Source organism: Podarcis melisellensis, assembly GCF_964234715.1.
Source record: "Podarcis melisellensis genome assembly, chromosome: 1".
Taxonomy (NCBI): Eukaryota; Metazoa; Chordata; class Lepidosauria; order Squamata; family Lacertidae; genus Podarcis; species Podarcis melisellensis.
In genome coordinates, this window is record NC_138528.1 from 82,879,290 (window position 1) to 82,906,749 (window position 27,460).

The following is a 27,460-nucleotide window of genomic DNA, read 5'->3' on the forward strand; positions in this document are numbered from 1 at the left end:
TTAGATTTGATGCAAGATCTTTATTACAGAAATAAAACATTTACTTGTAAAACGTTCAGTTATGCAAGCAGTGTTAATAAGGCTGCATTCATAAGCATAATTACTAGCAAGCAAGCCCCATTGAACTTGGTAGGAATTAACTTTTGAGTACAGATGCTTAGGATTGCTTAGTGCAAAAGTTATTGATGGGATGAGGAATCTGAGTTAAGGATGTGGCGAATGTACAGAAATGGATATCAGAAGAATTGTGATTATTAGAAGGGGTGCATCTGAGGGATAGTGCATGACTGCATTGAGGGTATAGAACTAAAAGAAGATTTGGCTGTACAAGAAGTTGCATGGATTTAACTTTGAATCTTCTTGGAATTAAATTGGTTTAAGCACCAGCCTCTACTTTCACCCATGAAAATATCACTCCTTAAGAAATCATACAGATACAGATATATTTGTGAGGATAGCTATTCCAGTGTACAGTCTTCACCAGTCTTTACAAAGGAATTGGTGATCATGGACATGAAATCAGTAATTAGCTTCATAAAACTCTGTTAAAAGGGAAATCAAACTGTGATTTTACCTACTGCAAAAACCTTGCAAGTACTTAGTTAACTGAAGTAGGTGGTCCTATACATTGTATAACATCAAAATATAACCACCAGCTAGGCATTGGACCCACCAAAACTGGGGAGCAGAAAAAGGGGAGGGGTGGGAGGGCATGTAGCAAGTAATCAGGATAATGGGGCAAGGCTTTTCCAGGAGGTAAAAGTTTAGGCAAGTGCCTTATTGGGAGGCGAGGAGAGAGCCAGATAAAACAATCTTCTCTGTTTCCAGCAGCTAAATTCTTCTAGCAGCTCCTGGGGCCAGAAGGCATATGTGATTCATGGAGTTCACAGCAAGGTGCACATGCCTCTACGCTTGATGTCAACAAGGGAGAGCAACAATTGTAATTTGCCTTCGGTATAGGGAGGGTAGCGAACGGTGTTGATTGCTTCCAATCCCATGCAGCGCAAGAGTGCACCACGTTGATGAGTGAATGTGTCGAAGCTGAACTTGCCGTGGTACTTGCCTAAGCCACTGTATCCTGCAACAGAAGAAGAAAGCATACAGTTCAGATCCTGCTCCCTGGCAAAAGCTTAGTGTTTGCCCAACAGCCTGGGAGATGGGTGGGATATAAATAATAAAATTATTATTATTATTATTATTATTATTATTATTATTATTATTACTACTGCGACTACTACTACTATCAATTTCTCCAAGCCAGATTGCAGCAGGCGTGCTCAGAAAGAGTTCCCTTATCACAGCCCTTGATGTTTATCTTCAAGGCATTTTCAGGGTTTTGAACCCACTTGGCAATGCATCACAACCTAAAATCATTGACTAAAGATAATCTAGTATCTTATTACCTGATTCTACCTGCAAACAGTATATACTTGGATACTGTGTTCTGATGTTCGGCAAGACTTCCCACTTTACTATCACTAGTGAAAATGATCCATGGTGTGGCACATAAAAAATAATAACCAGCTTTTTAAAAATGTAAAGAAATTCAGCTGCAGGCCTCTGCACTCTTGCCTGGGAGCAAGACTTCAGCCTAATGGAGCTAATGTATGAGTAAACATGCACAGGATTGTGCTGGACATGTGAAACACGTTCCTTTGATTAAGCCTGCCGTATGAATACTGGAGGGGAAGGAGATGCTGTATTCTGGCAGATTTGAATACAAAAAATTGTTGCCATATTCCTATGGAGACCGATGGTTATCTTGGTGTATATGCTGCAAAAGTGTAATATGTAATACAAATAGTACCTATGAATATGAAACAACTACTACTTCTAGAACTAGAGGTACTGGGACCTGGCTTGAATTGAACAGTGATTCTTCCAGCCCCACAACAACAAAGTTAACCCAGAAGGATTGCTATAATTTGGTAAAGGACGGGTTCAAAGCCTAGAGCCCTTCCTGCCAGCAGATCCCCAGACTACAGCTTCTAAATGGCACGCTGGGATGCATGTTTGCAGCTAAATTCCCTTTTCTATTTTGCATTTTGTGCGTGTAATCAACAAATGCACCAAGAGCAGTACGGAAACCTTCGAGGCCTTTGGCCTTCACCCATGGGAAAGGAAGGAGTATCAAATTGGGAAGAAGCATTTGCAGAGGTAGGGGAAAGAGACAACATGGGGGAGAAAGGCCTTATTCATACCTATGCCACCAAATGGTAAGGAGACCAATGTTGAGTATATAATGGTATCATTGCCACAGAAGTTGCCACTGCTTGTACAATTCAATACGTGGTTCACAACCTATGGAGAGAAAAAGAGCAGAAGAATATCAAGGGCCTTGTCCCTGGTAGCCTCAAGTTTGGGGTTTGACAGGTTTTAGCTTTTGTAATTGGAAACCCTTCCAACCATTTATTTTCTTCAGAGCTGCATCATCAAACTTGCTCCAATAATAGATGTTTATTGACATTTTGCATCTCAAAACCCAAATGGAAACTCCTTTAACCAATGAGGTAGTGCTCACTGAGTACTATCTGTTTTTGTGAGTCGATACATTTATTAGGGTTTTTTCATGTTCTCTTAGTCCTTTCTAAAAGTTTCTGTACTGATGACAGTGTTTAGCAAATCATCTGTGAACTGCGATGCAGGCATATGCAAATGCCCCATATGGGGATCAAACCTGCAACCTTGGTGTTATTAGCACCACACTCTAACCAACTGAGCTATCCAGGGGAGATCGTGTTCAGTAGTGTCTCTATAACAAAATCATAGCAGGTGCTCTGACTTTTAAAGGATGCAATATCAAATGCTGTGGGGCTACTGTCTAGAAGTTTGCTAAATCTAAAGCAGGGGTAGACAACCTAATACCTGGGGGCCGGATGTGGCCCAATCGCCTTCTCAATCCGGCCCGCGGACAGTCTGGGAATCAGCGTGTTTTTACATTAGTAGAATGTGTGCTTTTATTTAAAATGCATCTCTGGGTTATTTGTGGGGCATAGGAATTCGTTCATTTATTTTTTTCAAAATACAGTCCAGCCCACCTCATGGTCTGAGGGACAGTGGACCGGCCCACGGCTGAAAAAGGTTGCTGACCCCTGATCTAAAGGAACTGCAAGAGATGTGTGCACAGCTGATACTCTGCAGGAGTTGCAGTCCTCTGTTAATAAATGGATCCCTTGCATTCAGAGTCTGGTTTCTTAAAAATAAAATTACATACAACTTAGGCTTCTGATAGATAGCAGAGGCGATGAGTGGGAAAGTTTACAGAAAAACTAAAACGTGGGTGCAAATACATGTCAAAATGAAATAATAGGTGTCTGCTGCACTAGCACCATCTGCTGGCTATTTGCAGCAGTTTCGGCAGGAGCTTACGTTTCAGAGGCAGCCCAGTCACCCCAAACAGGAAAACAGTAGCACGTGTTACATTTTGAAGATACATCATCCAGCTGTTTTCAGTGCCCATTTGGTGAATGAATTCAGAAAACGAGGTTTTGTGAGTCTAACAAGCCAAGTCACAAGGGATCTGGGATCGGCCGCAGCCCACTACCCAGCAAAACCTTGTTGGCAAACATGGTGTTGCCACAATGCAGCGCAGCCCCTTTATCGGGGCTGGGAGGGTGAGGTTCAACTCAGCGGCAGAGCTGAGTTGTATATAGAAAGTCTCAGCAGGTTTGATCCATGACATCTCTAGGTGGAGACAATGCTGATCTGGATGGGCCAGTGACCTGACTGTTTAAGGCAGCTTCATATGCGCCTATGAAAAACATACACATCTGGGGCATGAATTGGCACTTCGGACTGTGGCACAGTTTCCATTCATTTAAATGGCATTTGTATAAGAACTTTTCCCAATGGACTGTTCCCATGCGCTTTATAGGGATCTTAATTCACTTTTGCAATATATTACATTTTAAGGGTTTCCCCCCCTTAAATAAGGTGCTTTATTTTAAATGTGAACTGAAATTTTGAACAAAAACAACAAAGAGTCTTGTGGCACATTAAATTCATGCTGAAATGCTATACAGATTTTCCTGAGCTACAAAAAGCAATCCAAACCACTAGGTCTGCTGGCTAGGAGGGGTTTGGATGTTGTGGGCGTTGCATGGGGTAAATCACGAGCGTGTCTGACCCCTTGTAGATTTCCCCACTTTGAATTGCACAGTAAGCCTCCACTTAATTCAGTGGAACTAACTTTCACATGAGCATGCATAGAATTGTGTGTGTGTGAGTGAGGGGGAGAGAGAGGGGGGAGAGCTTGCACTAGCAACAGACAAAAGGGGTGCACACCCTTCAGAGATCTTTTAAAACTAAAAGATGCAAAGCATTGGGTACTCCCTCCCCTTTAAAAAAGAAATAGTGGGCTCAAATTCTCACAGGTAGGTGGAGGAATGGAACTATACTGCAATGTCAGAGCCATTATCCAAGGAAGTACACTGGACACTAACACTGTCACCTTCCCCACATCCAAAGCTATTCCAATATTCATGCTACTTGAGTGCAGGAATTGCTGTTTACCAGCAACTCTGGCTAGGAAGAAGGATTTACCTTGAAAGGCAGTTTTACAAAACACACTGTCTTTTGTCCAGAAGCCAAAAGCCTCTGTGTGTGATTTATGCCACTGATACATATAATAACTGGTGTATTTACGGGCTTCTTTGAAGCCTGATGATTAAAGTCTCCGCCACCACAGCTATCTAAAGATGTTAATAACTTCAAGTACACCAGCAAGGCATTCTAGCGTGTCTCAGCCACACAGCCTCACTCACTGCAAAGATAGTTGGGCTGCCAGTCTGGCAAATTAACCTCTTGCTCCAAAATTACTATTCACTGCAGAAGGGACAAAACTGAAATGATATGGCACACTTGCTGGTTTTTTAAAACCCTAAAGCCTCAGCTCTACTTTCTGTCACTTGGTGATCACCTTTTAATGTTAGGCTAAGGGACTGGGGGATAAATAGGAAGAGAACTGGCCATAGACCAAATTCTGACTATTTTTCAAACAGCTGCACACTAGATTACTTGTAGCACCACTTGATGGTCCTTGTTCCATGTATAGCTAGATACTTCAGTACATTTTTTATTTTATGTTAAAAAAAGGCTTAGTGGGCATGTATTTGTATCCTTGTCCATCACAACCACGAACAACCTCAGGTTCTATGTCTGTAGGTCAGAGAAGAAGAAGAAGAAGAAGAAGAAGAAGAAGAAGAAGAAGAAGAAGAAGAAGAAGAAGAAGAAGAAGAGGAGGAGGAGTTTGGATTTGATATCCCGCCTTTCACTCCCTTTAAGGAGTCTCAAAGCGGCTAACATTCTCCTTTCCCTTCCTCCCCCACAACAAACACTCTGTGAGGGGAGTGGGGCTGAGAGACTTCAAAGAAGTGTGACTGGCCCAAGGTCACCCAGCAGCTGCATGTGGAGGAGCGGAGACACGAACCCGGTTCCCCAGATTACGAAACTACCGCTTTTAACCACTACACCATACTGGCTCTCAAATTCACTGCTGTCAGAATTCACTGTGGTCAATGATTTTCACGGGACAAATATAGCTTGTTCTTTCTTGCTCAGGTTAAAATCCTATGCATACTTACTTGGGAAACAAGGCTGCAACCCTCTATGGAAATAAGCCCATACATGTTTCTTAATAATGCTGTAGCTAAGTCTTCTTTAACTCCATGGAATTCACTTCTTAAGAAACAAGCCTCGGGCTGTGCATTTACCATATACACAAACATTTGTTGTATGTTACAAATAATCTCAAGGTCCAACATGCCTCCTTGCCACCGGCGCACTGTTTAAACACTGTGGGCATGCAGAGGTATGCTGCTGGGAGCTGCTCCGGGGACATTATACCAATGTTGATACAGCCAAACATAAGCACATTTTAAAAGCAGCACCACACTTCTCTGGCTGTTGGCCAGCTTGGGTCACGTTCCTGTAACCGTCCCCAACTGGATTAGGAGAGCTCTAACCCTAAAGCTGATCAGGTCAGCAGTTTGAATCCCCGCGACAGGGTGAGCTCCCATTGCTCGGTCCCTGCTCCTGCCAACCTAGCAGTTTGAAAGCACGTCAAAGTGCAAATAGATGAATATGTACCGCTCCGGCAGGAAGGTAAACGGCATTTCTGTGCGCTGCTCTGGTTCGCCAGAAGCGGCTTAGTCATGCTGGCCACATGACCCGGAAGCTGTACGCCGGCTCCCTCGGCCAATAAAGCAAGATGAGTGCCGCCACCCCAGAGTCAGCCACGACTGGACCTAATGGTCAGGGGTCCCTTTACCTTTAACCCTAAAGCATACCTTGCAGTCGCAGGAGAAGGCATAGGCAACCAGTGGGCGTTGCTTTCTATTGATGTAGTGGATGGCCTCGTCCAAGTCTCCCACAGTGAAAATGGGCAGGATGGGCCCAAAGACCTCTTCTTGCATGATTGGCTCCCACTCCTTCACATCAGCCAGTACAGTGGGGGCTGCAGGCAGAAGATTGCATCAAGACACATTATATTCTCAGATTGCTCCCATGCCTTCCAATTCAGCCATGGCCTTCATTTCACCCAAGGCTGCACTTCCCAGTGCCCAAGCCCACAATATGCCTCTGAATGCCGGTTACTAGGGAGCCCAAGTGGGTTCAGTGCTCTTGTGCTCAGGACCTGCTTGTGGGCTTCCCTCTAGGCATCTGGTTGGCTACTGTGGGAACAAGATGCTGGACTAGATGGGCCTTTGGCCTGATCCGCCAGGGTTCCTCTTGTGCTGTTAAATGTTTTTAATATATTTTAATTCTGTTTTGTTACATTGTTTACTGCCAAGGGCTCCTTAGGGAGAAAGGGCAGGATATAAATGTCAAAAATAAAAAGGGGGGAAATATCAAAGAGGGTCTCCCAGTCTTTCCCCCACCCCAGGCTCCCTGTCAGCAGGTCACTTGCTCACCAATGTAACGGTCACATTCATCAGACTCTCCACCAATGGCCACTCGGCCACATTCCAGGAATGCTCGAAGGCGCCGGAAGTGCTTATCGTCGATCAGACGGCCAAAGTCAGGCGAATCCTGGGGGCAGTCACCATAGAATTCACGGATAGCTTGGCGCAGGCAAGGCATCAGCCTCTCCTGCGTTTCAATGGTGCAGATCACATAGTCTGGTGCAATGCAAGTCTGGCCAGCGTTGAAGAACTTTCCCCAGACAATTCGGTTGGCCGCATTCTGGAAATTGCAGCATTTATCCACGTAGCAGGGGTTTTTGCCCCCCAGCTCCAGAGTCAATGGGGTCAGGTGTTTGGCTGCTGCAGTCATGATAATCTTTCCCACGCGAGGACTCCCTGCAGAGGGATGGCAAGATTTAGGGGAGTCACGAGAGAGATACGCTACTCCTCAAACTCCCACCTCACATTCTGCACCCAAATCCTGTGCTTAAAGTAAGAATCTGTGTAAAAATGAATTCTGGAAATAAGTAACATAGCCCATATTTAATTTTTATAATTTACTGCCGTTCCAAGATCAAGGTTTGCTTTTTTAAAAAAGTGGAAACCTGACATTCTGTTGGGATGTGGCTTATGAGAATGCTTTAATTTTATAAACACTATATAAAGGGTGATGGTAATAAAAATGGAGGTGGGTTTTTTTAATAAAAAAAGAGAGATCACCTGTGAAAAAGATGTAATCAAACTGGTTCTCCAGGAGTTTGGTTACCTCTTCAGAGCCACCTGTCACTACAGCAAAGGTTTCCTGTAAAATAAGAGAAGGTTCGCATTAGACAAATTCATGCAGGATAAGGCTACCAGTGGCTATTGTTATGAAGAGTGCAGCTCTCCAAGATCAGTGATAGTGAGCCTCTGAATACCAGTTGCTGCGGAACAACGGCAGGAAAGTGATGGTGTGCTCATTCCTCCCTGGCAGACCTCCCATAGTGATCAGGTTGGCTACTGTGGAAAACAGAGTCCTGGACTAGATCCAGCACAGCTCCTCTTATGCAATTTAGTTAACCATTACCACCACCACCCTCTTGAGAGATAGTTCAGTGGTGGCCCCTGCGCCACCGCTTGACAATACCCATCACACCGGGGAAGGAAGACAACTGTAATGCTCAGGAGCAGGAAGAAGGCACGTCCAGTAAGTTGGCATCAGTTGTGCACTGAGAAAACAAGAAAGAACCAAGGAACTCACTGGGTCAAGATAACAAGGCAGCGCTTCGGCAAGAAGCCTTTCAGTGTGGCGGGCTAGCTCTGCGGGTTTGACAATCACACAGTTCCCTGGTGGGAGAGAAGGGACACATTACCATAATGACAGGAGACAGAAAGACTACAGCATGCCTGGAAACAAGGAGCAACAGTCGCTGCCACTGTAAAGAGACCAGCGGAAGAAGGGAGATGCTGTGAAGCACCAAATGGAGGACCTCTGATGGTTTTTCACTCACCAGCTGCGATGGCCCCCACAAGAGGCACCAAGAGAAGATGGATGGGGTAGTTATAGGGTGCAATGATGACAACCACGCCGTACGGGTCCTTGCGGATGAAGGCACAGTCAAGCTTGGTGGCCTATAAGGAAGTGAAGGCACACACAAAAATCTATGAAGCAAGTGGAGCAGAGTGAAGAAGAGTGAAGCGAGTTGTAGAAATGAAAGCCTGAATGTGCATTTCAGCCATTGCTGATCTTTAGTGCGAAAATGCATTCAGTCAACATAGCTAAAATGGGGCACTTATGTGATCTTACTAAACCCGTGGGAATTTGAGTGCTGCTGGCACAGGAACTAAAGCATAGGAGACTAGCTGCTGGAGGCCCCAGTTTGAGACCTTACATACAAATAGATAGATAGATAGATAGATAGAGATAGATAGATAGATAGATAGATAGATAGATAGATAGATAGATGATAGATAGATAATAGATAGATAGATGATATAGATGATAGATAGATAGATAGATAGATAGATAGATAGATAGATAGATGATAGATAGATAGATAGATAGATAGAGATAGATAGATGATAGATAGATAGATAGATAGATAGATAGATAGATAGATAGATAGATAGATAGATTATAGATAGACAGATGATATAGATAGATAGATGATAGATGATAGATAGATAGATAGATAGATAGATAGATAGATAGATAGATGATAGATAGATAGATAGATAGATGATAGATAGTTAGTTAGTTAGTTGATAGATAGATAGATAGATAGATATAGATAGATAGATAGATAGATAGATGATAGATAGATATAGTAATAATAGCGAATGAGTTAAATGACTCCTTCGAACAGAACTTCCATATAACAGTTTTGAAAGGGCACTGCACAGATACAAGATCCACCCCCAGTTTAATGAGCACAGCTTCTAGACTTTTCTCCCCATTTAACACACGAGGTCATCTTTCCTCTTTTTTCAACTCAGCCTCCTTACCAAGTTCTTGCTCACGTTTTCATCCTTCATCCAGCAGGACAGGTTGTTAAGAGCATTGTTCACCTCACTCCTTGTGAAGGCAACTTCAGCGACCTCCCCTTCGAAATGGGGCTGTACAGAGGACGCAAGAAAGAAAATACATTAGCAGAGTCCATTCTGGGCTGAAGAGCCACACCATGCCGTAACCCTTGTGGTTCCTCTGACCTGGATGACCACACTCACCCTTCGCATGTCTTGATTCAGGGCATGCAGGAGATCTGACCTCCTCTCCTCCAGGAAGCGATTCAGGGCCTCCAGCTGCCCTTGCCGATACTCCATGGGACGTGTCTTTCCCGTCAGCCAGGTGGCACGCAGGCAGTCCACAAGGCCAGCGTAGGGGTTCATTCTGGAGAGAAAGCAGGTGCTCTCATTTATTTATTTTACTTATTTGAGGCTTGTGTATATCACTTTTCATTGTATGCACCCTAAGCAGATTGAAGAGCTGCTGCAAGACCCCCATGTCATGGATCATTTATGAAAACACCACCCCCTAAATCAGGATGCCCCAGAATTGTATCATCCTTGATGGGTGTCTGCTTTCCTTATTTTGTTTATTATTGTGTGCCTACCTGGGGAGAATCATCTCCTGCTTAACAGCTTCTCGTCCTATTAATGTAGATGCACGAAACCCTATTGTGCTTCAGGAAAGGGTCAATGAAATGTTTTTCCTTTGTGCTCTGGAGTGGGGTGTGGGTCACGTTGGGGCTGGTATGCATATTCCACACACACAATAGGGTCTGGTATTTACCTCACAAACTCAGCTGATAAGGGTGACATTCAGAGAATCAACGGAGCCCCACTAAGAACTGGCTGCTCACTGGACAGACTGCACGTTAGCAATACTTGCCTCATCTGTTCAAAGTCAAAATAACTTTGGGCTGCACTGGATTGTATTGGGCTAAGTTCAGAGCAGAGCCACTGAAATGAATGAATGGGAGTCATGTTTGTTCACTTCAGTGGGTCTACTCTGTGTAGGACTAGCATTGAATGCCACCCACTGCAACAAGAAGTAAAGGAATCTGTCTACAGCATGTTCTCAACTATGTGGAGGGTCATCGATGGGGTGCCCACATCCACTACAATACTGCAACAGGCACATCATAATGCCCATCGGTTGAGCTGAATTTTCCATGCTGGATTTGTTCATCAGATGGTCCACCTTCACTGCCTGCACCCACTCCCTTCTTGTCTGATTGAACAGACTCCAACAGTAATAAAAATGCTAGCACATTTGCAAAGCTAAACAGGGTACAGTATGGTTTCAAACTGGATGGGAGACCTTGTGCTGAGATGCCTGCATCACTCGGAGCTGGCTGACCTGACTGGAAGAATCCGCAACCAGAAAGAGGAGGAAACACAAGAAGATTGGAAGAAATTTAAAGAATATTTAGCGAGATATTGCAATATAAGATAATTAATAAATTCATAGAAGTAACAGATTAGGCTAAGGGATAGAAAAAGATTAATAATGATGACTATTATAATTGGAAGTAAGGATAAGAGTTTGTAATGAAAGAAGATATTGATGTTATAAATATGAAATTGGGAACTGCTAAATATGAGATATGATGAAATTCAGGTTGGAGGGTGTCGAGGAAGTCTTTTAGCAATGTAAATATACCTGGGAACAAGAAGGAAAAAGAATTCTTTTATTTTTTTGTGTTTTTGTTGCTGTTAAGTTTTTATGTTGTGTTAAGTGTAATGTTTTCCTTTTGTTTTTCTGTTTGTGTGTTATAAGAGAAAACCAATTTAAAAAATGGGGGAGGGGGGAGATGCCTGCATTGCAGTGGGTTGCACTGGAAAACCCTCAGGAAGCCTCCCAACTCTACAATTCTGTGATTTTATGATTCTATAAGAAAGGAAATGTAGGTGCCACAAGACGGTGTGGAAGGACTAGAACAGAAGACTAGAGAAGAAGCAGGCATGAGAAGGCACGCCCCATACATTTAAAGCGCATACACATCCCATGAATCCTAGTTTATTAAGGGTGCTATAAACTGTAGCTTTCTGCAGGATAAAGCAAAGCAAAAAGTTTAGCACCCTGTGATCCAGGACCAGTCTTACTTCTGGAGAGGAGTATCATAACCTGTGAATAACACATGTTGACCAACCTCCAAAAACCTAACCCAAGCCTCCAAAAACCTAATCCTGTTTCCTGAGCTATTTCCACCTCCAACGTTTCCCATTGAATAGGCTCCACCCTGAGACCTGGCCTGGCACTTGCTGCTGCAACATCTTTGGAGGCGTACAGGTTGTATGGATGAAGTCCTGTCATGCTGAGTAGCATTGCCCTTGTCTCAGCTTCCCAGCAGCTGATTGGACACTTTTGCTGACAGGAAGACTGCCAGTTTGAACCCAAAAAAGGTAGGTGGAGAAGTGAAAGAGGAATGGAGGAAATCTCCATTCAAGCTTTCCCCTCTGATTATCCCAGAAATTTTTTTGCAGGGCAGTTGTGCAAGACAGGAAATGTGGAGGTAGGATTACGGGTATTCTTGGGATTTTTTTGGTGTAGGAATTTCATTGAACTTTAATTCCTTAAACGCTGGAGAGCAGGACGAGTTGTTGTGGTTCGAGAACAATACTTGCTTTAGATTCCTGGCTCAGGTTCATCATTGTAATCCAACTGCTTTTAAATAATACTTTGCCCCGACCTAATTGAAAAGTGTCACATGCATCTCCTGGGTTTTGGTTTATCTTCCAGATTGTGGTGACTTTCTTAAGGTAAAGGGTAAAGGGACCCCTGACCATTAGGTCCAGTCGTGACTGACTCTGGGGTTGCGGTGCTCATCTCGCTTTACTGGCCGAGGGAGCCGGCGTACAGCTTCCGGGCCATGTGGCCAGCATGATTAAGCATGATTTCTGGCGAAATCAGAGCAGTGCACAGAAACGCCGTTTACCTTCCCGACGGAGTGGTACCTATTTATCTACTTGCACTTTGACGTGCTTTCGAACTACTAGGTTGGCAGGAACAGGGACCGAGCAATGGGAGCTCACCCCGTCACGGGGATTCAAACCGCCAACCTTTTGATCGGCAAGTCCTAGGCTCTGTGGTTTAACCCACAGCACCACCCGTGTGGTGACTTTCTTAGTGCTTATCTATAAACCAGTTTTGCCAGTCCGCTTACATTGTGCCTGATTTGCAGCTGGCTTCACACTTCCAGGCATGGGCAGCTAAGCTAGCAGTCTTGATCTGCCTGTTCTTTCTTTCTTTCTTTCTTTCTTTCTTTCTTTCTTTCTTTCTTTCTTTCTTTCTTTCTTTCTTTCTTTCTTTCTTTAAGTCCTTTGACCAAACACATACTATAATCTGTCTGTGGACTGAAGCAACTTGTGTTTTAAATTTAAACCAGGCCTGAGATCACGTTGTCTCCCTTGGAAACCCTTCCCTGATACTCAGTACAGAGAGTTAAAAAAAACCTTTGTACCTGTTTCCAGATGCAGGTGCTCACGAGTTTTATGTATGCATGTATTCCAGGGCTGTGTCCATGCTCAAAAGAAATCATGCCCTGATTGACACATATTGTGTGCAGATCAGCTGACTGACACATAGAGGAACTAGCTGACCCAGGTAAGGCAAATGCAGTGCAATTATTGAGCAAACTGCAGGACATGCCCCCATTGCAAACCTTTGATTGCATAAACCTTTCACGTGGTATTCAGCTGAGTTTTACATAGAGTAGAAATGAAGGGACCTAAGAGTTATGTTCATTCATTTCAATGAGTCCACTCTGAATCAATTCATCTGAATAGGTTTTTCGTGATGGTTGTGGAGAAGAACATTGGAAGAAGTCTCAACAAAACACCCATGCCATGGCAACCGAATATTACATTATGTATTTTTGTGTTTTTATATTGTAAACTGCCCTGTGATCCTCAGATGAAGGGTGGTATAGAAATTCAGTTAACAACAACAACAACAACAAAATGGGGATGGTTGTGGAAACTGGCTGAAACAACTATAAAAGTGTGCCTGGGTAGATAAACAGTGTGGCTTCTTTGCTATGCCAACCTTTGTAGTGACTCCTACAGTCCTGTTGTTGGTTCATTTATAATAGGAGGCAGCAACCTATTATGCTTCTTGTATAGAATTGGAGCACTGGGCATGGATAGAAAATGACAGGCAACTATGTAAAAAGTGCATACATTGCAAACAAGTTATATACATGCCCAAATGACCTGTATTGTGGTGGAGTAACCATGGGTTGTGTGACCCATTGAAATTAATAACCAGGACTAACTTTGGTCCATTAATTTCAATGGGCCTATTCTGAGCAAAATGCTGTTGGATGCAACCCCATTTCCCAAAGCACGTGAATAAAATGCAAAACCCAGCATGTAGACTTCACCAAAAACTCAATGTTTTTGTGAAAATGGAATGGGTAAGCTTGCATTCTATGCTCTTACAGTAGTATTCCATAGTATTCAAACACATAAATCCATTAGAAATATTTTGGCATGGATTTAGATGGTGCAGGACACAAAAAGAAGGAAAATGTTGGCAAGGGCAGCCGGTGAGAAAGATGGAGAGAAGGGAACTCAGCAAGGCATAGGGAATGTAGTTCTGAAAGTCCACCTTTTTGTTTTCTTTTTTAAACGAACTATGAGGCACACACTCACCCCAATAATCTTAGGAACTGTAGTTTGTGAAGGAAGCAGGGAATTGTAGCTCTGTGAAGCTTAAACTTCAGTTCCCAGGATTTTTTTTTCATGGGCCGTGTGTTTCAAATGTACATATGCAGTCTGAATCTTTCATGGGCATTAATCACTAATTTTCAAATGTTTTCCCAAGCCACAAGCATCAAAAACCTACCTTAAGAAATGTTGAGATTTTCAGGGAGGCAAGTTCTATTTTAGGATCTAGTCTAGATTGTGTATTTCATGGTATGGTTCCCTATGAGTAGCTCTGCATATAATGCTGTTTTATGCATAATTACTTAGCATGCATTTAGATGCTGTAAAATCTATATATTTTAAGTAGTTTTCCATTGAGTTGAGTGGGACAAGTTCACATGAGCAAGGACACCTTTAAAATGCAAAGTTCTTCTGCAATTGTTATCCTGCTTATCCTCACAACTGAACTATGAACTTAGTTGTTATTATTCTCATTTTTACAAATGGGAAAATAATGGCGTGAGAAAGTGATGCTCACAGGACTATTCTAGTGAGTGCCTAACTGTAGCAGGGTTGCTACAGTTTTTCTTGCAAAAGCTGCATGTATAGGAACTAAGCATGGGCAACTTCTGCAAGTACAGAAATACAGTAAAAGGAGGAAGTTGCTTTCGTTGGTGATGATAATGATGCCTCTAATATCACAGTTAAAGGTACAGAGTCTCTTTGGGGAGAGGTGGTTATATTAACTGAGTCCCAATCCATGCTTGGCTCTCTCTCCCTCTTTCCAACCCCCTTGTGGGATGCAATGCTAAGCACCTTTTCCTGGAGCCCCACTGAATCATCTGACTGTAAGGTAGGGCTGTTATACATCCAGATTTTCCAACTTTTGGGTTTTCCTAAAGAAAACAATTTTCGGGTACATAAGGTAAATATGCACAGAATCCAGGTGCAGTGTGACTTATTTGTGTATCCTCTTCAGACTCTGAAGTTGTGACTATGTACTGTACACATACCTGAACTGAACAGGAAATAGGGTCCAGTAAACACAAGAGATCCTTTCTAACTTGTCCTCTCAGTGCCCATTCCTTACCTAGATAATTCACCGCCCTTGTTGTCTTGGCTTGGACTAGGAAGGTCCTGGATTTTTTGTTGTTGTCCTGAAGAGCTCCCTGCTTGTCCTGAAGAGCCTCGTCCTGAAGAGCCAGAGCTCCCTGCTTGTCCTGAAGAGCCTCGTCCTGAAGAACCAGAGCTCCCTGCTTGTCCTGAAGAGCCTCGTCCTGAAGAACCAGAGCTCCCTGCTTGTCCTGAAGAGCCAGAGCTTCCTGCTTGCCCTGAAGACCCTTGTTGTTGTCCTGAAGAGCCAGAGCTCCCTGCTTGCCCCAAAGAGCCTCGCTGTTGTCCTGAAGAGCCAGAGCTCCCTGGTTGACCTGAAGAAGCAGAGCTCTTTGACTGTCCTGGAAAGCCCCATTGTTGTCCTGAAGAACCAGAGCTCCCTGCTTGTCCTGAAAAGCCTCGTCCTGAAGAACCAGAGCTCCCTGCTTGCCCTGAAGACCCTCGTTGTTGTCCTGAAGAGCTACAGCTCCCTGGTTGTCCGGAAAAGCCTCGTTGTTGTCCTGAAGATCCAGAGCTCCCTGCTTGCCCTGAAGACCCTCGTTGTTGTCCTAAAGCGCCGGAGCTCCCTGCTTGTCCTGCATCACTTTGGAGAGGAATTTCCTGGAATTTGTGTTGTTGTGGTTGGGCCCCTGCACCTTCTGTGCTCTGCATATCTTTAATTTGTTTGGGGATTTCTGGAACTTTGCGCTGTTGTCTTATGTCCCACTGTCCTGAGAATACACTTTGCACTATTTCTCCAGCTAGAAAGAGAGAAGGAAATAGAGTAAGTCAAGTTGTGTGCTCTCTGACTGGCAGAAATTCCTATTGGCTTTGGGTACGATTGCACCTTCCCAGGGAAAGGTGGAAAGTGTTCTGTTCTTAAACAGAGCTGACTTAGGTGGTTCTTAGCTTGCATTGGTGTTATGTCTATGGACTCAAAATAATTCTAAATTCTCAGGGGACATTTGCAGCTTGTCTTGCTCAGTGCCTCAATTTATTTATTCGCAGTGCTTCTGAGTCACCCCATAACCAGAGTTCTCTGGGTGGTGCACTTTATTTAAATAACAGCATTTATTGTTTTAAAACAAACTTAATCCAGAAGTTCTCAAACTTTTTTATCTGGGCCATACTTTCAGAATAAGAATTTACTTCACGCTATATCAGTTTTTTTTACTAATAAGAAATACATGGGGACAATATACATTCTGCAATATAATATGTTATAAGGAATATAGACAATATATCTTAAGTTAATTGTTATAATATAATACAGTTAATGAGGAAATGAAGGACCCATGCTGAGAGAGACGGAAGTCTGAAAGTATGGAAGAACTGTATTTTATTTATATGCAATATTTATTTTTTGCAATTATTTTTATTTCTATATAATATATTTTTGCTAACCGACGGGTGGGGGGGTTGTACTCTTGTGATGCAATATTTAAAATCAATAAAATATATAATAAAAAGAAAGAAAGAAATACATTGGGAAACAACTAGGATTGTCATCAATATCACTTGCTCCCATTTTGAGAATATATTTATCCATATTCAGCAAATAAAAAAATATTATTTTGATTCAGTACTTCACTGAGATGTTTAAATGTTTCTTTGATTGCCCTTGTATCTTCCTACGACACTTGCCATCCTCTCCTGCCACACCAGTGTGGCGCACCACATCCTTTGAGAACCACTGACTTAATCAAACCTAAAAATCATAGCACAACACTAAAATGATGGATGTGAACTAATCAAAATGACAGAAGGTTAACACACTGCACAGGGCAAAATAAATTAATCAGCCGAGACTCACATAATGGATATCAATACAAGGTGTGGAAATGATGCTATAACAACTTTACAATCCCAAGAAGAAAAGAAAGGACTTCGCCTGGCACTGGACAGCTATTAATGTGGACACTGCTTGAGCCTCTCTAGGGAGAAGAAAGGGAATTTCACAAATGGAGGGAACTTCTCCCCATCATTGCACCCAAAGCCCACTGTATATGTTTGGGTGACAAAGGAGCAGGGCTGCCAAGTGGACCCTGGCATTGCTGTGCTGGCAAACAGCCTTGCTTGTTGGAATGCCCTGCATTGTACTTTTCTGCACCTCAGTTTTTCCCTTTTGCGAGTGAGCACATTCTGGATTTGCCACACACACCCAGGTGGTAGTCAGTCTCACCCTGGCATTGCAGGGCAGTGACAGCTACTGCCCCTAGGGACTGAAGATGGAAGGGTGGAAGATGGAGATCAGCTGTAGGTGGAGCAAGAGCCAATTACAGAAAGGGCCAACTCATTCTAGGTTTGTCCTCATCCTCCCTGCTGCTGAATCCTACAAGGGACCACACTGAGACAAAGGAACTGACCGGCAGTGCCGCTCCCTGGGCTGGCTGTAAGTAGTAAGGCAGGCATGGGAGGGCTGGCTGGGGGCAAACTGTGATTAGTGTGGCCATGCCCCATAAGCCAGCCTCCGCTATTAGCAGCTTGTGGTTATATAAATGCTCCCTCACATTCCTCCTTGTAAGTAAAAAACTAGCACAGCAGGCAAAGGCTACTACATTTCTTTATGTGCACAGATTTGCAGGGACTTTTATATGTGGCAGCCACTCTCTGCAACGCAAAGTGTCTCAGTCCATTCTGCCGAGCATGTTTGCCCCTTCAAGTGTCTTCTAAAAATCAGAGCACGAATTTCCTTCACACAAAAGTCTGGTACTCCCATGGCAGCTCAAAAAGCAAAGGATACATAAAAATTAGCCAATTTCTCTTTCTTTCCCTGCCCACCCTTGCGCCGTTGACTCAGGCCCTCTCTGAGCTATGTTTCAATTTTACGATTTGGCATTCCCAGTCTGACTCTGAATTCCTGCCTTGCAGTTCATTTCTGCAAGAAATAAGTGTGCCTGTTATGTTTACTGGTTGCTAGTGAACATAGGAAACACACAGAATGGTCACCTGGAGGAAGTTCATGCAATGTGTGCAGCCTAGAATGAAGTCCCTTGTATGAGTCAGTATCCTAGGTTAATCAGCGCGTTCTGGAATTAATTCCTGGTTTAATTAGAGCTGGCTCATAATTTGTTTATCTCCTCCACTCGCTTGCAGTTGGAGCATGGAGATTTGGGACTTGGATCCTGACTCCATGAGCCCTTAGTGGGGGTTTGAGCTCTGAATTCAAAGACCCTTGTCTTTGAAACAGATTGTTTTTGTTTTTTACTTCTACACATAAAAACAGTAATATGTGAAGGATGCTTATTGAAAACCAGAAGATAGCATCCTTCCAGAAGAGAATGGTGGGGTTATTAAGGGTGGGGCCTTAATGACCCCACGGGAATCTGCTTGTTTATTAGGCTTGCAGTGAGCAATGAGTGTCCTAACTCTGTGTTTAAAACAAGATCACTGTCCGCATAATGTGTCACGTGGATAATAGCTGACTCAGATTTTCTGGCTAGAACTGCCCCAGAACTGGCTAAACTTGTCTTGAGGAAACAAAGCATGAGTATGAAGGAAGTGTCTACCTAGGAGAGACTGGGTCCCTTCCTAGAATCTGAGACTTCTATGATCCACAAATTGGTGTAATTGGCTTCATCATTCTGCATTAAAGTAGTGGAGGGAAATCATTTTTTCTCATGCAATAGCATCACAAGCCTGAGGTCATCTCTTGACTCCTTTCTTCCATTTGCATATCTCTCACGTGCAGTCACAGCAATCACATCATGTCTTCCTTTTCAAGATCTACTCTTTCCTTTCTGAATCTCCTTCTAAAGACTTTGCACATCCTTCTGGTAGTCCCTCCCCTAGACCAATGTTTTTCATTGTTTTTAAACACTGCTTCTGATAACCTGAAAAACGATACAGTGCTGTGGGCCTTCTTCCTACTGTATCTTCCTCTAGTCAGTTGTAAATGCATTGGCTAAAACCATGTTTTCCTTCAAATGTTATGACCCTGTCAATTCTCTTCTTAAATTAGGGACAGGGAGTCTGTGGTCCTTCAGATGTTGAACCACAGCTCCCAGCATCCTTGACCACTGATGGTGCTGTCCGGATCTAATGGAAACAGGAATTCAACAACATCTGGAGGCCCGCAGGTTTCCCATCTCTGCATTAAACCTTTCTCCTTAACAGGTTTTGCATCTAACCTGCCCTCCCTCCTTTTCAAGTTGTTTTTTAACTTCATATATTTATCATTATTTACTTCAGTAAAAATGCCTCTTGGTTGCACCTTAATCTGCAGACATACAGGGGTGGTATACAAAGAGAAAGAAATATAAGGCTCCAATATGTATGTTCAATCAATAATTCAACTAAATACATGAACTGGCTGATTCACACATGGAAGCAAGTAATCACCTGGTGTTTAAAACACATGGAAGGAAGTGCTACAAAACAGATGGTAAGAAGCATAATTAACTTGCATAATTCATTGCCACAAAACATCATGTTGGCTTAGCTTGGATGGCTTCAAAAAGCAACTTCAGAAAAACAGGACAAAACAAATTCATGGAGGTCAAGTCCTGTCAATGGTTGATAGTTAGGTTCACTAAATGGAGCCTTCATGTTCAAAGATGGTGTAGCTTCTGCTCTGTACCAGTGGCTGGAGACAACCTGGTTCTAAACAGACAATGACATCACCTTCATGCTCCTTCTGTGTGAGCTTCCATAGGTGTTTGGTTAGCTGCTATTGGAAGCAGAGTACTGGAGCAGGTTGACCTTAATCTGATCCAACAAAGCAAGAGTCAGCAGGCAATGAATATGCCTGGAATTAATGCTATATATGGCAAGGCTATATATTGTCTCCCGGCTTATTTAACTTATATGCAGAATTCATCATGTGAAAGGCTGGGCTGGATGAATCCCAAGCTGGAATTAAGATCGCCGGAAGAAATATCAACAACCTCAGATATGCAGATGACACAACCTTGATGGCAGAAAATGAGGAGGAATTAAAGAACCTTTTAATGAGGGTGAAAGAGGAGAGCGCAAAATATGGTCTGAAGCTCAACATCAAAAAAATGAAGATCATGGCCACTGGTCCCATCACCTCCTGGCAAATAGAAGGGGAAGAATTGGAGGCAGTGAGAGATTTTACTTTCTTGGGCTCCATGATCACTGCAGATGGTGACAGCAGCCACAAAATTAAGACGCCTGCTCCTTGGGAGAAAGGCGATGGCAAACCTAGACAGCATATTAAAAAGCAGAGACGTCACCTTGCCAACAAAGGTCCGTATAGTTAAAGCCATGGTTTTCCCAGTAGTAATGTATGGAACTGAGAGCTGGACCATAAAGAAGGCTGAAGAATTGATGCTTTTGAATTATGGTGCTGGAGGAGACTCTTGAGAGTCCCACGGACTGCAAGAAGATCAAACGCATCCATTCTTAAGGAAATTAGCCCTGGGTGCTCACTGGAAGGACAGATCGTGAAGCTGAGGCTCCAATACTTTGGCCACCTCATGAGAAGAGAAGACTCCCTGGAAAAGACCCTGATGTTGGGAAAGATGGAGGGCACAAGGAGAAGGGGATGACAGAGGATGAGATGGTTGGACAGTGTTCTTGAAGTGACAAACATGAGTCTGACCAAGCTGCGGGAGGCAGTGGAAGACAGGGGTGCCTGGCGTGCTCTGGTCCATGAGGTCATGAAGAGTCGGACACGACTAAACGACTAAACAACAACAACAATGCTATCCCCTAGCCTTCCTTTCAGCATAGTCATTGCTTCCTCTCATGTCATCTGATGCTAGCCCCTGAGTGTCCTCCTCATACTGTTCTGGCATGCTGTTCCCTATGAGTGGATTCCAGTTGCTGCTGTTTGTTGGAATCCAGTGAGCTTGTGCTCACAAATGGACTTTTGATCCTCCAGATTCTTCTGCTAATGAAAAAGGGAAACAATTTTGTTGTTGATGATGATGATTTGTTCTTCCCCCTTGAGGCCTAATGCCACCTTCCACCATATTCCGGAAGGTCACACAACCCTCTGAGATCAATTTTCAGAGGGCACTGGGGACTATAGAGCGGGGGGGGGGGGAATAGACAAAATCTGCCTTTCTTCTTTTTCTCCTACCAGAGGCATCTATTCAGTCAAACACTAGGGACATATAGGAAGCTGTCTTGTACTGAGTCGGACCAGTGGTCCATTTGCTCAGCACTGTCTGTACTGACTGGCAGTGGTTCTTCACTACTGAGTTTTTGTTGAATGGATGGTTGGTTTGTAAAGGAAAAAATGGATTTAGATTGTAAAGTTGTTTGTTTTTAAAGAGAAACCGCTTTAGGGGAGGGTGGTTCTGAGAAACAGGTGGCTTTTGGCTAAACCAGGGGTCAGCAACCTTTTTCAGCCGTGGGCAGGTCCACCGTCCCTCAGACCATGTGGTGGGCTGGACTATATTTTTTTGGGGGGGGGGGAATGAACGAATTCCTATGCCCCACAAATAACCCAGAGATGCATTTTAAATAAAAGCACATGTTCTACTCATGTAAAAACACCAGGCAGGCCCCACAAATAACCCGGAGATTCATTTTAAATAAAAGGACACATTCTACTCATGTAAAAACACGCTGATTCCCGGACCGTCTGCAGGCCAGATTGACAAGGTAATTGGGCCACATCCGGCCCCCAAGCCATAGGTTGCCTACCGCTGGGCTAAGCACTCATTCTTCCCAAGTAGCTCTTTGAGGTTTGTATGTGTCTGACTCTCATTGCAGTCCTACATCTAGATGTGGCATGGAGAAGAAATCTGATTCAGTCCACATTTAAAGGTGAACTAAACAAATTTGTACTTTCTGAAAAAATGTGCAAACCGCAACACCAGGTATCCTTTGGAATTCGCAGTTATCTGAATTTGGTGGTACAATTTTCTAACCAAAGTTGTTTATTTTACAAAAAGAAATCATATATTAGGGGAAAGTATGCATAAAAATTGAATATATTAATGAAAAGAACAAACAAAATTGCATTATGTATTGGGAAATTGCTTGCAAAAATGTGTATATTATTTAAAACTGCTTACAGTTTTTTAATGCTGGTTTCAATGTATGTGGTTTTTGCTTAAAATATTGTAAGTCACTTTGAGTTGGTGTGGCAAAACAAGTGACTAATAAATTTAATTATTAATTAATAATAAAAAATAAATTTAATTAATTAATGTGTATAGAAAAGAAACTGATACTAAAATGCTGACAAATTTTCATGATCTTTTAAAATGACAAATTGCTGCGGAAATATGGAGAACTGAATTTAAGATGAGAAACTCAGAAAACTCAAATTAACAGATCATCTATCTGTAACTTAGATAGAGGATTTATCTGTTTTTGAAGCTAAAATTCAATGATTTTGTGCTGTGATGATACCTTCAGGCACAAATGTTTCATGCAACTGCTAAGAATGTCGTCAGGGATATTTATGGAATCACTGGTAACTTCATATGACTTGTCAGGAATAGGGTCTTCGTGTTTTAGAATTATTCCTTCCTTTTAGAAGCATTTGTGAACACTCTGTGCAGAGTAATGGGGAGTGGCAGAGGAAGAAATGGGTCTGCTTGATCAGAGTCTGGAATTATAGGGGAGCCTAATCTACTTAATTTATTTGAGTTCTTCCCAACTAAATTCTGCTCAGGGCAGATGGACATGAATGAACCTAAGACATCTGAATTAACTTCAATGGGTCTGAATATAACTAGCATTAGATTTTCATGTTGTTATCTGTCACTTTTTACATCATCTAACATATCTTTTGCATGGCTTGAGTTTTCGAACTGCCCATTTTTTTCCTAGAAGTGGATCTGGTTGTCTGTTTTTTTATTTTTTAAAAGCCTTGATGTGGGTGAGTTTGTGCTGATGCATGTCTGATAATCTATCAAGATTGCCAGTTTGCATGTTATCTGATTTTCTAGATGCGAATAATAGAGGCTATCAAAAGGCGGAAATAATTTACCGTGCTCCAAATTTCCTCCGGCTCATAGCATTTATGATTAATTGCAACTTGTTTTGGCTCAGCCCTATTAAATGTTAGGGAGCGTGTGTGTTTCCTTTTTCTTCTCTTTATGTATGCCAATCAATTTTGGTGGTTTTTGTTTATGCAAGGAAGGTTCAGCGCGAAAGATGGTTTGGAAAAACTTAAGTACGGTAAATAAAATGACAACAAGTGAAGTTTCCTCTGAAAATCAAGGGCATTCTGGTTTATACAGCCTACATGTCAAAACAGCCTGGCCATACAAACCCATTGCAAAGTAGAATAAATAGCACACATAGTGGTGCAGAGATAGTTAAATGAACCGAAATGTCATTTTTTGGAAGCATCACCATACCTTTCCTTATGTAAACGTCTTTACTCAGATTACCTCCTTATGCCATGTCAGAAGTGACTCAACAGGTTTTCCCCTGTACAATGCTAGATTACTGCGCTGTTTTGTTCCATTTAGGAGATAAAATAGTATTCTTTTTTCACACCAAGCTGCCTAATGATCTTGGGGGTGTTGTCTGCAGCCTCAGTGGGGCCCTGGCAAATAAAGCTTGTACCTTGGTTCATAGAGGAGTGTGATCCCCAAAGCTGGCATTGTATTTACCTGAGCAGTCCTTGCCACCCTGGTAAAAACTGACACCCCAATTTAAGGCATTCATACTTTCTGTTTTAATTCTGTTCATATCAGTTCCTATGTCACATTTTTAGTACTGTTCTAGTTATGTCTTCAAATTGTGATTGTACAAAGCAATAAATTCATATGTTAAACTCAAGGTGTGTGTTTTTTTAAAAAAATAAACTAGTAGAAATGAAACTGTATGGCTACTGAGCACTTCACATCTGGCTATCTATATAAACATTTATTTAAATTGGGGAGAAGTGTTACGTATTGCTATTTTACTATAAACAAAAACAAACCCCAATCAAATTAAATTTACTGGACAATACAGTATTTTTTGTAATGGTCAGTTTCAGAAACCATTTTTAAAGCTTAGTCATACTCCAATATAAAATTGACCTGTTACATAATATGACCTAAGAGTTTACTGACATATGTTGTTGACCAAGTTGGTAAAAAAAAACAACCCAGCTGCTTAACTGGAAGCTAGGAATACAGAATCTAAACATTTCTTTAGAGTCAGTGGGTCTGAAATTGTTTCAAGGTTACCTCCGTATTGCCAATACTATACATAAGTACAGAAATGTGTTCTTATCACAACAAATGTAATATAGGCATGTATGGAAACTGTTACCATTGCCATTACATGCAAGCAAATACATGCAAGCACAGACTTAATCCATTTTTAAAGTATTTTAAAAGGAAACAGAGGACTGCAAGAGCTTCCACTAGTACAATGGGGCTTCCCCACTGTCTCCCCTCATGTGCCCCCCACAAATTTGGCTTGGGGGTCAAGGGAACCCATAAAGTAGCACATGGTGAAGAAGATGGGAGATTGTTCCACCTGGCAAGCTGACAGAACAACTGAGAAAATGTGATATTGAATTCCTCCCAGAAATTCAGCATCTCTGAAAGAAAATGTCAGATACACATCTGCTTTGTAGTTGGGGAACCGTGGCAAGGGCAAAATATCACGTGATAGCCTTCAGTGTCTTTACTATTTACATCAGATCTCAAATTGTCCATGAATTAGCTCAAATTAGCTGCCTTCCACCTTTGCCTTTGCTGAAAACGAAAATACTTTATGTGGTTCGTTGGACTTGTTGAACTCTGTTGCTACCATTTGGTTATCTGTTTAAATGTAACTACACCCTGCATTTTAGTTATAGAGATTAATAAAACAGATAATATAATTGTATTGTGTTCTGACTGTATGTTTTTCTATTGCCTTCAAACCAGACTGTTTTAGAAACAGGGAGCTGTCTGGGCATCCATTTAACTTACAGAACCGTAGAACTGAATAGTTGGAAGGGACCCTGAGGGTCATCTAGTCCAACCACCTGCAATGCAATAATCCTGTTCCCATGTAAACAGCGAGGTAGTCAGCAACTTTTTTTGTCAATTTAAGACCACTTCAGGCAAGAGAGGGGAAGGCCAAAGTCCAACCTCCCCTCCTAAATGTGGCAGGTTGCCACATCCCCTTGCCACACACAATGCTCCTTCACAGCCCTTTCCCTCTGGGGAAAGAGGCCACATAACACCACCCAGGAGGCCAGATTTGGCCAATGGGACTCCAGGTGTCCTCCCTAGTATACAGATTCCATTGAACCTATTACAGCAGGAAGGAGAGACTTATGCCCCCTTCAACATGTTGTTGAACTACAGTGCCCATCATCCTTCACCATTGGCAGTGCTCACTGGGGTTAATGGGAGTTGGAGTCCAACAACACCTGAAGGGCAACAAGTTCTCTGCCTTTGCTGTGTGCTTTCACGCTCTCTCTCTGTTTTTAGTAAGTAGATTAAATACTGAAAAACTTCTATAAAACTGTACAGTGGTACCTCGGGTTAAGTACTTAATTAATTCTGGAGGTCCGAACTGTTCTTAACCTGAAGTACCACTTTAGCTAACGGGGCCTCCTGCTGCCGCTGCACCACCGGAGCACGATTTCTGTTCTCATCCTGAAGCAAAGTTCTTAACCTGAAGCACTATTTCTGGGTTAGCAGAGTCTGTAACCTGAAGCGTATGTAACCTGAGGTACCACTGTAATATCCTTTGCAGGGAAATACTATTGGGTGGAATCAAAACAACAGGAAATTGCTCAGTCACTGCAAGCATCTCTGCTTCCCTGATGGAGGAATCTCCCCTCTCCTCCTCTTTCACACTATTATCCTGACCCCCCAGATCTGATATGGTGAAGGAGAGAGGAGAAAATCCCACTGTACTAGTGGCTCTTGTTGTGCTGGTTCTCGCTAGTGCAACTGTTTCATCGAATCTTGCCTATAATTTTGATTATACCATTTCCCTGGTAAATACGGGGAGCAGGAGACAGATAATTGCTAGTTCCCTCACCCCAGAAATTGCTGTTCTTGCTCACAATGGAAGCTTTCCTGGATGTTGCCAACAATGGACTTTTGGTCTGGTTCTAGATTTGTCTTTTTTCTGCCTAGACAGAGAATACGGTAACAGCATTCATCCCTCTTGGGGCTCAGGCAGGATTCATCCCAGGAGCCCCAAATGTTTCACAGACAAAGTTCTCCTCAGTGTCTTGGATAAAGGAATCCTAGTGATGTCTTCTGAGGGAGAAGCTAAGGGACACCACAGCAGCAAATACCATCATGTGACTCGAAGTCGCTGTTGCTCAGTAGATTAATGAATTTTCCTTTGTTTAAATAACTTCCATAGCACAAGAACAAAAGCCATTATTAGTGATAGGTTGCCCAGAAGCCCCTGCATGGCTAGAGGGTTTGACGAGTGCGCTCAATGCTGTGAACTACCATGACCTCTGATAGAGTAGGTTGCCACTTGCCTTGATCCTAATACAGGCCAGACACTTTATTATTTTTTAATGTTAATATTTGCCAGTTTATCTTCTTGCGAAGTAATTTAAGGGGACTGACATTAAAACCAATTCAAAGCAACAATAAAAGCCTACAATTCAAGCAATACATATAAAAAAGCCTAAAAACACAGCAAAACAAAAAGGCAGGACTACGAGCCCTGCCCCACTAAAAGACACCACAGTGCTATTCTTCAAATTAAGGGCCAAAAGGCCAGGAATAGAGAAAAGGCTTTGCTTGGTGCCTAAAGCTGGATGGTGCCAGATCCCTGGAGAGCGCATTCTACAAGCTGGGAAAGCTGAAAAGGCCCTTCAGACTCCCTATATGGCTTTGTAAAAACTGTTGTCATTGTCAAATGTCCTGCTGGCCAAACATCCTCAACGCTTCCTTAGCTATACAGTCCAGCCAAAGGCTCAGGCCACACATCAACATTTCCTTGCGAAGCTTCTTTTCACAATGATCCTATGAAGGAAGCTTCTTATTCCCATTTTACAGATGGAAACCAGAAGCTGAGATATAGCAACATTCGGGGCCTTGCAGTGTCTAGAACCAGGACTGCATTCTGCATTTCTCAGATCTGATGCAAGAGCACCAATATTCTATCTGTAGTTTTTGATAACTCATTTCCGTACACAACATGCCCTCAGCCATTGACAACACTAGGGATGTGCAGATCTGAACATGCAAGCAGAAAATGCTGTTTTCCTTGTCCTCTCAGCTATCCAATTCCTTGAAGATGAGATGGAACTAGCACCCCCTAGAGGGACAAATCTGGATCTCATCCAACCAACATTCATAGTAGTACCTCTTTCCATTGCTGCTGCTGCTGTTGTTGCTGCAATCCTCAGCTTGTCTTCCTGCTGCTTTATGTCTGGCTGGCCTTGGGTGCTACTGATGAGAGGAAGCCTCAGCACCTTATTTGTTTCTCTGGGAACT

General features: G+C 42.7%; 1 protein-coding gene across 7 annotated transcripts; it reads right to left on the reverse strand.

Annotated features, from left to right (window-relative positions):
- ALDH3B1 (aldehyde dehydrogenase 3 family member B1) lies at positions 1–27,460 on the reverse strand. Of its 7 annotated transcripts, none has more exons than XM_081902884.1 (12): positions 27,330–27,460; positions 15,731–15,886; positions 15,124–15,544; positions 9,609–9,771; positions 9,387–9,497; positions 8,393–8,513; positions 8,143–8,228; positions 7,623–7,704; positions 6,912–7,298; positions 6,288–6,454; positions 2,202–2,301; positions 1–1,078 (listed from the first exon to the last, which is right to left on the reverse strand). In XM_081902884.1, exons 1-12 carry the CDS (start codon positions 27,337–27,339, stop codon positions 885–887), a joined length of 1,998 nt encoding a protein of 665 aa, XP_081759010.1. In that variant the 5' UTR covers positions 27,340–27,460; the 3' UTR covers positions 1–884. The 7 variants fall into 7 exon arrangements, with proteins under 7 accessions (XP_081759010.1, XP_081759012.1, XP_081759011.1 ...); XM_081902886.1 differs by having other exon boundaries at positions 15,124–15,262; positions 15,518–15,886; XM_081902885.1 differs by having other exon boundaries at positions 15,124–15,304; positions 15,518–15,886.